Here is a 12,624-nt window from a genome sequence, read left to right as displayed (position 1 = left end):
ATGTATATGACGTGTTCTAAAATTCACGGCCAGTTGCGGACATCGTTTTATATTTGCACTTCGCAGTACTGACAGTGAATTCTAGAACACGGCCATAACCTATAAGTAACCTTAAGATAAGTAAAGTCAGACTCGTCAGACTCCTGGACCGCTCACCATGACACATCTCCGATAATCCAATCTCCAACAATATTTATTGATCAGTCTTTTACGATTAATAGCGAATTAGAAAAAAATAACTTTTTCGAACGATTTGAAAATCCCGGATAAATTTAAAATTTTCCCCGGACGTTCCCATAAGGTTAATAAAAGAGGTCAGTATCCGGGGAAAAGAGAACGGATGGCAAACCTAGGAGGGCATCGATTTGATAGAACTTTTATATGTGTTAAGTATCCTGGAAATGTCATCAATCCGGATAAAGCTATTGAAACTTTAGGAGGTCTTGGAGCAATTTCTACTGTATAGTATTTAATATATATGTATATATATGTGTATGTGTTCATGGATAGAAATTCTAATTAGATAAGTCTTTTTTAATTCTTATTTATCAATAGGCTGTAGATACATCTAATAGAAGATTAGAATTGAGATTTAGACCAGATGATGGTTACTGTAAACCTGCATGTGGTGATCGTCATAATACAACAGCATTTTTGCTGAAAGTAACAATAAAAAAGTCAAGAGTAAACGAAGTAATTGGAAAGACGCAAGGGACAAATAATGCTGCTGTTGCTGTAGAACTAGCTGACATGGATATTTCAAGTAATAATGATACAAGCATTCAAACTAAAGTAAATAAGACATCAGTGGAGCTTAACCAGAAATTTGCCAATAATAGTGAAATGATGGAAACTGAATGTTTAGATCATTCGTTAACTGAATTGGTAGATGGAATGCAAAATTGTAATACTAGTTCCAAAGTGGATTTGTTAGATTTTTCAGAAAAAAAAGAAACTAATTCCAAACTAGAACCAAACTGTTTACCAAATTGTTTAAGGGATGATAAAAAGAATATTAGGCCCATATTTGACAACAAGAAATATGAGGATTTATCAAAAAGTAGTAATTATGAATTACCCAAAGTTAAAATTTTAGGCAAAGTGGAAACTGAATTTAGATTTACAAGTAGGTATAAATTTATGGTAAACAAATTTTTATATTATTAATTCTGTAGTTTTTTCTTTCTTTAAAGTCTGGTTCTAAGATTATATCACATATTTAGAACTTCCTAATTTGCAAATAACTTTCAGATTTATGTGATTTTCAATACTTGCCATTGGCAAATAAGAAATCTAATCCACAAGAACTTGAATGTATTTATAATGCTATATACCCGAGGGGAATTATGTCATATACTTGGTTAAAAAATGATGTTCCATATTTTTTACCACCTGCTGCATTTAGCCGAATGGATACTATGCAGCAGTATGTTCCCAAAACTGAAGTAGATTCATTACCTGAAAATATTATCGGTAAAAACAGGAAAAGGAGAAAAGGTTTCTCAAACTTTATTAGTTTTAATAATCCTGATGTCCCAACTGTACCTCCTAAAGGGATTGAGACTGCCATGAAAATTAAATTTTTGCAAAATACTCATTTGGAAAAAATTCAGAAATTATTTGATGAACGTCCAATTTGGTCAAAAAATGCTTTAATTTATCATACCAAATTCACATCAGAACAATTAAAAATATTGCTGCCTTGTGTTGCATATTATTTTATGACTGGTCCTTGGAGAATTATGTGGGTGAGACTGGGATATGACCCAAGGCAAGACACTTCAGCAAGAATATATCAGACATTAGATTATAGATTGAAAGCTATGCGTATGCTCTTACACTTTATCATTATATAATTGACTCTTTGTTTAATTTGAATTGATTGTTGATTTTTTATTAATTCAGATGGTCTTGGAAATACGGTCAAGTGCAAACGTAATTATGCCGAGTACACATTGCCTTACAAATCAGGTCCAGTGTCAAAACCGAAAACGTCTATCCTTACAACAAATATAAATCTAGAACAAAATTGCAAAAAAGAACGACATTTGAATGATAACATTTACCTTTATCGCGAAGGATATTTGCCACCGTCTCGACAAATGTTTTATCAGGTATACGTATAAGGATTGTCATAATATTTCACTGGGCAAGATTGCGCAAAGCAATAAGATTTTTCTCTCATATTATAAGCATTGATATCTTTAATTATCAATATAATTGGTTTTCTTATGACAGTATTGCGACGTTCAAGTAGATGAAATACAAGAAATGTTAGCAAAACTTCCTGATCCTCTACCAGGAACAAAATGCGATGAGAAACTTGGTTGGTTGCCGAGTGCTTTTGGCGAACAATGCAGAGAAATTATTAATAAGCATGTTCGTGCAGTCTTAAGAAAACAAATGAATATACCAGAAGATCGTTAGTATTTGTGCTCTATTAAGATACCTGTGCCTTTAGTGGTTATTAATAATGTTTTTTCATTGTTTGTATAGATCCTACTAGTCTTCCTCGAAAACGAAAAAGCCTTGCAAAACATCGTTTACAAAAGGCTTTAAGTAAAACACAGAAAAGAGACCCACTTGATTCAGAATCAGAGCTATTAACTACAACCAGTTTGGTATAAGCTAGTCTTGTGAAAGCTCTTGAAAATATTTAGTAAATTAATCTTTAAATATTTTTATCTTTTATAATGATGTTAAATCTATAATATCAAGGGCGTTCTACCTATTGGCAAACATCTGGATAAATTTATCCGTTTGGTAAAGCTTAGGTGAAATTGAATAGAATTTACTAGTTTGTAATTTTTACCAAGCAGATCAATTTTACCAATAGATGGAACAACCGAGGCCTTAAGTGTATAATTATTATATTTTATTTATTCTATCTTTCATAAGATCAAATAATAAAGTTGTGATAAAATTTTGTACACATAAGTAGAATTTGCAACTAATTATTTTACGTTTACTTTTTCACACACTATAAAACTATTTTCACTTTATTTGAGTTTGTACTAGTTGTATAAAAAATACATGCTGTATTCGATTTTTTCACAAGTTTGGCTAATATTTAATTAAATATTATACATTATTGATGACGAGAAACTAATGAGTTGCATAATTTTTATTCTGTCTGCTGTACAGGAAATCAGAGAGGAAATTTGTATAATGAAGAAAGACTATATGTCAAGTAATGAATTCGCCGAGAGACAGAACTTAGAGAGGGACAGAAAGAGAGAAAAAATTTTCTCGTCCTACATCGGATGTGTATATTATTTAATGGACGAGAATAACGCTGCTTTTTCGAATGATTGATGATTGGTGCTCTTCTACAAACGAATTCCACGATTGGTATTAGCTACGTAGCTAAGCAACTCTTCAGAGTCTTCGCAGACGAAAGGCTTTTCGTGATAACATGCAACATCGTGCCAGGCAATACCGTCATTGTATACGTTATTTAAAACTGAGAGACATGACTCATTGGTGCCATTTATGTCGAACTCTGCATTATCCGGTTGCTTGGTTTTCTTATGACCAGTCTGTGACCAAGGATTATAGCTCCAACCAGCTGGGCTCTGATTCGTAGGTGCCATCTTTTCTCGATTTGCAGACCAGAACCATCCGTAAAGGGATTTTGGTTCTAAGTCACGACGGTTCTCGCATCCCTTGAAGTCGCAGAGACGACCTGATGTCCAAATGTAAGGAACGTCATCTGAAAAGTATAAATGAATTCGTAAATTCAATTAGTGCTTTTAAATGATTAGATAATTAACTGAAAGGCGTGCAAACAGATTTCATGTATTGTTTTATTTTTTTTTATTTAAACTGTTATAAGATCTCTTACCTTAAAAGCTATTATATCGACAATAATCTCTAGATCTTGAAAATTCTATGGACGCGAGAGTATACTTGTACTTTTTAATTGTTTAACAAAGATTCTAATAGATAATTAAATAAAGACAATAAGTAATAAATGCATATATGTAGGAATACTCATAATTGTGTATTTTAAAAGTCTTCTGCAATCTTATAAAATATTAAGCATCTACTTGTTATATTTGTCGAGAAAGTTATTAATTCCAAACGCAGAGATGATAATAAAAATATAACAATTAAAAATGCAAGACGCAACCCTTTCTTTGATGATCCATTGAAGCTTATGACACAATGGCCTTAGAAAGTTCTCGTGAACATAGCTATTAAGAAGATAAAACCGGTGCTGTACGCTTAATATCGAAACGTCGCGCTGTAAACGATTTACAGCTCGGCCAGCGTAACTTTCATCTCGCATCAGCTACAATAAATGGACCAGTCAGAAATTTCAAAATGACGTAGCTTGCCGCTGTTGATTTCATTCGCGTGATCAATAACAGACGCCTCTCTCTCTCTCTCGCTCTCTTTCTCTCTTTCTATATAGATATACTCTTAATCAGTAAGAACTTTCGCAATTTTTAAAGGAATATAGTAATTTAAGCTATTAGAAATAAGTTATATAATTTCAATCTTCAAAAATGATACCTCATTTAACAATGTAAAAAATGTATTGTTTCAATCGCGTCTTGTAATTATATATGCGAGGCGTTAGATTAAAGAAGAGAAACACCTGCACGCGTTTCTATAATAATTGTTTGATTTTTTGCAACTATCAGTTTAGTGAACGTAGCATGGTATTACCTGGTAATTTTTTAGCAAAACTATTTCAGCTCTTATATTAACTACTATTCCTCTACCTGTATTTTAAACTCTACTTTGAATGTGATGTAAAGGGAATGTATGCTTACTCTGTTGAATGAGCCTGAAGATCAGATTGTTTTCTTCTTGACTTTCCAAAGAAACTAGATCCATACAATATTCTCTACAAATGTTTCTGGCATCAAGCCAATCTACCTTCTGACTTTGATGTGCTGGTACATGCCCACTGTAAAAGTAGTTGTGACCTCTGAAATTGAACTCTTTTGGTCCTGTAAAAAAGGAAAGGAAATAATTTTTTAGCATGACATATAATTTATATACAGAATATGAGGAACGAGAGAGAAAGAATAAATATATAAATAAATCGTTCGAGTGCATCATGTGCTCCTCGGATTGGTAATCGTCGCGTCATTATCAATGCTTAAATGTCAACGGTCTTATATTTTTCTTGCTATTTATGCAGATATGTCTGACTCTCGTAAAGGATTTACGACGTGTGTCCCATTATGAGCGCCTAACGCCAAATTACGAAACCTGTATACCAGACATGCTTGACACAGCGGCTAACTTCACGTGCTCTCTGACATAACCTCTCACGGATAATCCATATTTATCAATCCAAAGTTAAATATTAAAATGTTAAGTGTGAGGCACCTGCTTCTTATTGCTTGCATGTCTCAGTGATAAGCAAAAAGACGATAAATAACGAAGAAGAACAGAATTTCGTCATATCGAGATAACGCGCGAACCTTTCTCTTGCAGAATATGGTACAATCGTGCACAGAAAGAATTATGTTAACAAGCAAAACACGTGTGTATTTATCCTATCCTATACAGGTATTTTAATGGTGCACATGCAATTTTGCATATTACAGCATGTGTACAAGGACGAATTTAAAATTAATTTCACGTAATTTATGTAACGGAAGGATAACACACCTTTTAAAATTCGCTTAAACTACAAAGCGAGAATTTTCTTATTTAGTTAACCATGCCACGCTATGCGATGGCTATCGTGATATGTCAGAAGCTCACCGAGCAATTCTTCGCTTCCTTGTGATGCTGTCACGTTTAATCCCAGCTCTTTGTTCAAAAATCCAATCTTAGGCAAATGCAAGGATCTACAATTTTCTACGTCACTTTCTTGTATAAATTTCTTGTACAGTTAAATAAGGTCAAGTACAGAGCGTGCATAAAAGACAATCCCTGACTCCGTAATTGATTTGGAGAATTGTTGCATGGGAAGAAGAGGCAAAAATGACACTTTTTCTGTTGGTAAAAGGCTATAGTGGATTTATGCTGGAGCTTTCGACGGCATCGGACAGCTTTCGCCCATCTTGGCGTATAATGACAACAGTCGTTCATCACATGTTCCTATCAGATCTTACGACATTGGATAGGATCCTGATGCTGTTCATTTTATTCATATAAATCAATCTATATACTGCTCAACGTCTGTAGATTCCGCAAAGGTAAACGCCCTGAATTATACATATATAGTAGCATATAACCAACTATGGATCAATCAAGTTCAATGAGAAGTACAGAGAAAATTAAATGAGAACTTTATTAATAATAAATTAAATCTGATAATTTTAAGACCTGAATATAGGATGCAACCACTTTTATTCTACAGTATTACGTAATGGTGTTTAGATTGTTATTATATCGTATACATACTATGTTTATTATTTCGAGATTAAAACTGTCAAGTCATATCAATAAACTTATATTTACGACGTGTAAATAGTTGTCGGTGAATAGCGGTGCTTGTAAAAAGAATGATTGTACTCGTCGATTATGTAAAAATTTCGTAATTGGAGAACGGTACTATAGCGAATGTTTTGAGTAATTTTTATCACAAAATATGCTTGATTATTTATAATACTATGCTTATTACATTAGACGTATCTTCCTGATAGTTTGAAAATGAAATTAATTATTGAATGCATGAAACATTAAAATGCTTGCTTCCTTCAAGAATCCAGGAAGGATCAGAATTTATGCGTGATTCTTAAACGTAATCACGATCACGAAATATTAAATGACTGAGACTAGGCATAAATACGGTATATCTACCGCATTGGTTGCGTTGAAGTTTCTGCACAAGCGAGATCATTGGGCTTTTAAGCGGAGGTATCATTCACCACTCTCGTCTTTAATCAATATTAAAATCTATCCATAATCTCAGTCAGCTTTCTCATTTTCATTTACCTTTTTATTATTTGATTATAGAAGTTTTCTTTGGTTTACACATGAAAGAAGAAGTGAGCATTTTAACCTCTTTATATAATTTTTTAAAAGTATAATTTAAATAAGCAATCAATGTCTTTGCATTGGAAAGTTCAACTGTCAGGCTCAAGCTAAATATTGGTGTGCCTTTGCATAAGAATGATTGGCCAAAGCGTTTTCACTTGCGTTTTTGTCTTCTACCAATGGCAAGTAACACAACTTCATTCAGAGAACCGTGTCGTACAGCGCGAATCGTCACGAAGCGCTTATGTTAGCCTCGGGCTGTCTTAAGAAAGGGAAAGCAAAGCCCTTACTATCCTTACTTTCTCGAATAATAACGATTCAATGATTATCACTATAGAGCTGTAAACTCTATTGACAAACATACCCTGCAACGTACATTGACATCCAGGTAAATACTTTTCAGCCTAACCTCTTTTATAACATACTTATCCATTGAAACAATTTCAATTTAAAGGTTATCAATGATTGCAGTAGGAAAACGTGAAATTTTGAATGAATCAAATATTATATATATCCAAGTTGATGTTTACTCGCTAGGAAAAAGTATTAGGCTGAGCACACGGTTTAACTGCGAGAACTTTCCTTTTCCTTCAACTTCTATTTCTTCGAAGGCAGTTCTTACTCGTCAGCGAATCATCGCTGACCTACTGATCTCGTTAGACCGGTTTGTGTTTATGTATGGTGCCTGCAGACGCAACACAAACTTTCAATTCCCTTATGACCAAATACCTTCTTCTTTTTGGTCGAATGCAGAAACTGCGATTAGACTACGAATAAGCGTGGCTGTAAACAAAAAGGAAGATTCGCCGGCGGATAATCGTCTGCTCGAAATGGCACGTGTCCTAATCGACGTTGCGTAAACCGATGGAGTTTAAAGAAAAAAAAAATAACAGGATTTTCCGTGAAAAAACGACGAATCGCAAGGGAAATGGAAACATCCACTTGGAAAGTTGAAAATGGACGCATTTCCACGGTATTTAATAACGTGAGAGGAGTCAGGCTAGATAATCATGCCGTGGGAGTGTATCGCTTGTTTCGCAATGGTGCTACGTGTATAATGACGTTCGAATACGACCACAATCACCTAACAACCTAATGACTGCATGCTCGACTGGAATGTCCGCAGAAGAAAACATCTTTAAGATGCTGCTTCGCATGAGGGATTCGGACACTCTAAAAATAATAAGGACTGCTGAGGATTTGCTTAGCGATAAAACCAAAGATGATCCTATTTTGGCTTTGCACAATAACTTCCCCCTTTCCGAGACTGTGGGGACGAATAAACGACCTATGCAATCTGTGAGTAAACATCCATATATATATATATATATATACACATAAACTCTAATAGCAAGCTCTTACATTCGTGCGACTCACAGGCATTTCACTTCCTGATTTTTCAGCAATCTAATAATATGAGAGTGTCGTTGCACAATGATACACGTACGAACGTGGATACGTCTTCCTATCGCACTTCGTTCTCCTTTATATTATTCACTCTAAGGAAAATTACTATTTTAAATAAGCCCAGTGTATCAAGTGTATTTTATTGTACTTACGATTGGCGCACTTTTGCGGTACGGGAAGAGACAAGAATCTTCCCGGTCGGTTGCTGTGGGGTCTGGCTTCGTTAATTGCAGCTTCTGCTTGGAGAATCGCCGCAAGGACCAAAGCAAAGGCCAGCGGCACGATCATCTTTAATATAATCAGAGAGTAATTAATTATCCATCTTTATGCATTGTATACATATACATATATGTATATGTACATTCTCTAACGTTTTCTTGTGATTGCAGAGGGGTTAAAGACACTCACCTTGCTAACACGAAGTGAAATCCCAAATCTATCGTATATGGTATATATACATATATTAATATGTATATATATATATATATATATATATATGTATATGTATACACTATGGCTTAAAGAAACCTATGGTGTCACTGATAGGATATGGAGAGACAGGTACCTTCGTCTCTCGGTTATATAGAAATCCTCCCCTCTCACCTTTCATCCCAGATCCCACCTGTCACTTCTTTTCCTTTCCCCTTTCCCTTCTCTCCTTCTCGCACCATAACGCACGACAAACTCACAAGGACAGCTTAGCTAGAGAAATCCGCGCGAGAGGTCTTCGCGCAGCTCATCAGCTTCCCAACATCAGAGATCACCTTACTCGCGACCTTACGCATAATTATCCACGATAATTAGGGGGTAGCGATCCTTCCGTTCGCCACTGATCCTTCTTCGAAATTCTTACTTCACACCATTAATTATACATACAGATCTACACGGATTCTACCGTAACTGTTTATTAATAAAAATTGAAAAAATGAACGTTTGATTGCTCTTCGATCAGTCATTCATTGGTGTAGATAGAGAAAAAAAAAAATAAAGTTGCAGGAAATTAGAATTTACTCGCGAATTACTTCTTGGCCTAGAAGCTGTGGAGTACCGTTAAGTGTGATAATTGATATTACTATGTTGAATAATGGGAAAAAATTGAAGGAAAATAAACTTGCTCACCGTGCTCCATCCTGTTTTCCGTTATTACTCCTTTTCTTTATTACAAGCTTCTTCTTTATTGACCTTGAAGAAGCACCGACACGCCCCCACCACAACTTTCACCAAAGGCGGCACCGAAGATGTGTCTATACAAGAGGATAGTCAATGTCATCCGCGTGCACTCATAATCAGCGTGTGCATATGTGTTGTTAAACTTGTATATAAAATTATTTTACGTTTAAAGATCGATATGATGATTTAGTATAAGTCTCTCACTCGTTTTTTGTATAACTTGCGATGTTTCGTTAGAGCTGCATTTATTTAAGTAATGTATACATAACGTATTCCTCTTATAAATATTAAAGAATTCTTAACAAACTAAATTCCACTAGCTTTTCCATGATTCTTCGTTGAAAAATTTCGAGGTCCATATCGTGTATATACGGTACACCACACGATGTCCCATTGCGATGACACATCTGTTATTGAATCTTCTATAAATTATGGAATTACAGGCTGCCTCGCGTTCGTTTATCGTGAAAGTTTTTCAGTTAATTTTCCTAAAAAGTATCCACGGATAATCTTACCTTGTACACAATAAAAGAGATCAATCAAAAGTTTTCGCATCAACGAAAGTTTAACCAGCCTTTGGTTAACTAACAATAAGAGAATCTTATGTCGCTAAAATAACTCTCTACATTATACTATACTTTCCAGAACAATTTCAATTTCAATAGTTCCCACGCGTGTATGCCACTCACGGAGCCTTTTAAATCATCGGACGAACAAAAAGCTTCTTCACCGTATACAATAATACTATATAGTTTAGAATCTTATTAAAGTGAAAATTGCAACGAACGTGCCAGCATTTAGTTTCTACTCTGACAGTTTTGATTCTACTCGTATAGCTCTGTACAATGCATGGACGAGCATACGCGAGTCAGCCGATAGTAAAGGAATTTTAATTTACGAGAAGTAGTACGAATAAATCAAAACTCATACATTTTTCTCACAATTAGGTCAGGCGTGTGCGAAACTATTCCATTGTTTTTTTAATTACGACGGATAATTTTCGAGATATAATATACTATAAACATCTGTAAGTAGCTCTTTTAACTGAAATTCATCAACGCATCGATTAATATTAATAAGAAAGCTTAAATAATCTTACGTCATCTAAAAAAAAAATAATACGCGATATATTAATGCCTCCTTTTTTCCTTCTTCTTCGTCTTCGTCTGCTTTTGGCAAAGTGACCTCGAAAATTGGGTCGAGACGTTCCACGATTATCGTGTCACCAGCATGCGCGCATTAGTAATATTATAAGATATTGTAGTACTATAACGCGTACCATAACGGTACACATCATCTTCCATTGAAGTATGTACATGGATGCTTCGATTGACTTAGCGGATAATTATTATTATTACCATATAAAGCTGAACCTTTCAGACATTTGTCGACCTCGACTGCTTCGAAAAAAATATCAAGAGATGCGGGCAAAGATCCCTGAAAGCTGAATATCCCAATAGCACAACCAAGGACCTAGCCAATGCTTATTAATTTCCCCAACAATGCAAGGCCCGCGGGATGAATAGTATGATGAAAGTGGCCGGAAACACTTGACTTTCTTATGGGTCACTGAACCCACACATTACAGATTTAGATCTTTTGGCCTCTACTGTGTATATATATATATATATATATATATATAGTATACGGTCGTCTTCGGCTCCGTCGCGAGAGTTCTCTTCTAACCATTACCATTGATAATACAATCGGTTCAAACAATTCAAGTAATTTATTGCCTTTCCACAAATGTATATTTATAGTATATGAGCATTTTCAGCATTAATTAATTATTCTTCCAAATGACTCTCCTCGCTTTTTCGCTAATAAAAACCCCTTAATATCTCGTTATGCTAATGAATGTAATAATAAGACAAATGTGTATAAAGCTGCGTTCACACTTATAGCGCTTGAAGTCTGTTAATAATTAATGACGTCGAGACGAACAAATTTATTATCGTCTTTGCGCCATTATGGAGAACAAAACGCTGGCTGCGCACCGCGTGTACATTTTATCTGGAAATCATTCGCAACGAGGGTATGCATTCCCTGTACGAGAATAATAATGTCCATGTATGGACATGCCTTAATACGTGCGCATACTCACGTGACTATCAGATATTGTATAATATACTCCTTTTGAATTCTGAATTCCAATCATTGGGCTCTCGTTGGTCCCTGACCTGTGGAGAAAAAGGATGATACAAAAAATACATAAATTTCATGAATAATTATAATGCTCATGCACACGTGTGCGCGTTTATTAAAAATTTGTGCATACTTGGTGGCTCTTTCTATAGGATTCTTCCAAAATTGAAGATCTATCCGCAGATGCTTTTGTAACGAATCGTTGATGACCCAGATTTTTTAGTCACGGCTGACGTTCTTTTTTTTCTTTCTCGGTGCATGGATGGGAATAAAAAAGGGAGATGGATCTATAAGCGTGGGTGCTAATTGGGCTTGCTAATGAGTTTTCAATGTAAGAAATGTCAGTGCCAAGGGGATTCCCTATTAAATGTCCAGATGTACGAGTATTTGCAATCTCTCAGTTCGCCCCCACGATAAACACGTATCACGAGGAAAACCTGATTCACTCTTTATCGATCCATTATCCACTAGCTGCAGGCATGAATACTCGCGTAACGATAATAAATCTTTAATAAAGCTCCATTCGATGCATCAATTAACTCAATTGAATAAAAACCTACGTAATATCTTGTCCGTTGATATATGTATACATGCCCATACATACTTGTAGCAAAGTGATAAAAAATACCACCTGTTGCAACATTTATTTCTTGCCTAATAATTCAGTTACACGATTATTCAAATATTAAAGGCTAGCTATCATCTCAATGATTTGGTATTTCTCCTCTCAACGTTTGGACTAACAGAGACAGGCCAACAGCATAATTCTTCAATAAATGGCAAAAACAAAATATAAAAGAGCTACACAAGGAGGTGTACGGTTTTGCTCAGGTGCGTTTTCTAAATTTACTATCTTTGCAGAACGAATTAAAGAATAATCTATCTAGTGCGTCTCTAAATTTTTTGTTTAACAAGAAAGACTCTTTTATTAATTCTAGAAACCAATGAATTTCA

At 34.9% G+C, this 12,624-nt stretch overlaps 2 protein-coding genes across 8 annotated transcripts; one reads left to right on the top strand and one right to left on the bottom strand.

The window, feature by feature from the left end:
- The first annotated feature begins 126 nt into the window (after positions 1 to 126).
- Positions 127 to 3,315, top strand: l(2)37Cd (general transcription factor IIIC subunit l(2)37Cd). Of its 2 annotated transcripts, none has more exons than XM_066742913.1 (7): positions 127 to 460; positions 556 to 1,126; positions 1,252 to 1,827; positions 1,906 to 2,114; positions 2,239 to 2,422; positions 2,497 to 2,621; positions 3,145 to 3,315. In XM_066742913.1, the coding sequence occupies exons 1-7, from the start codon at positions 341 to 343 to the stop codon at positions 3,313 to 3,315; spliced, it is 1,956 nt and encodes a 651-aa protein (XP_066599010.1). In that variant the 5' UTR covers positions 127 to 340. The 2 variants fall into 2 exon arrangements, with proteins under 2 accessions (XP_066599010.1, XP_066599011.1); XM_066742914.1 differs by having other exon boundaries at positions 2,497 to 2,659; positions 3,145 to 3,283.
- Positions 3,316 to 3,329: 14 nt separating this feature from the next.
- slf (C-type lectin domain-containing protein slf) lies at positions 3,330 to 11,661 on the bottom strand. Of its 6 annotated transcripts, none has more exons than XM_066742918.1 (4): positions 11,630 to 11,661; positions 8,508 to 9,599; positions 4,782 to 4,961; positions 3,330 to 3,712 (listed from the first exon to the last, which is right to left on the bottom strand). In XM_066742918.1, the coding sequence occupies exons 2-4, from the start codon at positions 8,641 to 8,643 to the stop codon at positions 3,330 to 3,332; spliced, it is 699 nt and encodes a 232-aa protein (XP_066599015.1). In that variant the 5' UTR covers positions 8,644 to 9,599; positions 11,630 to 11,661. The 6 variants fall into 6 exon arrangements, with proteins under 6 accessions (XP_066599015.1, XP_066599019.1, XP_066599016.1 ...); XM_066742922.1 differs by lacking the exon at positions 11,630 to 11,661 and having other exon boundaries at positions 8,508 to 9,392; positions 9,475 to 9,682; XM_066742919.1 differs by lacking the exon at positions 11,630 to 11,661 and having other exon boundaries at positions 8,508 to 8,643; positions 8,764 to 9,681.
- Positions 11,662 to 12,624: the final 963 nt, after the last annotated feature.

Source organism: Prorops nasuta, unplaced genomic scaffold, assembly GCF_024137725.1.
Source record: "Prorops nasuta isolate Cenicafe-Biocafe unplaced genomic scaffold, Cenicafe_Pnas_1.2 PNAS00032, whole genome shotgun sequence".
Taxonomy (NCBI): Eukaryota; Metazoa; Arthropoda; class Insecta; order Hymenoptera; family Bethylidae; genus Prorops; species Prorops nasuta.
The sequence above is the reverse complement of the archived record's forward strand: the minus strand, read 5'-3'. Positions and strand labels throughout refer to the sequence as shown.

Bases quoted from the DNA above. Each gene is read 5' to 3' on its own strand.
- slf (XM_066742918.1), bottom strand. From the start codon at position 8,643: ATGATCGTGCCGCTGGCCTTTGCTTTGGTCCTTGCGGCGATTCTCCAA. The intron at 4,962-8,507 runs GTAAGTACAATA...CCTTTTTTACAG, and splicing joins ACCGCAAAAGTGCGCCAATC to GACCAAAAGAGTTCAATTTC. The intron at 3,713-4,781 runs GTAAGCATACAT...TATACTTTTCAG, and splicing joins CTTCAGGCTCATTCAACAGA to ATGACGTTCCTTACATTTGG.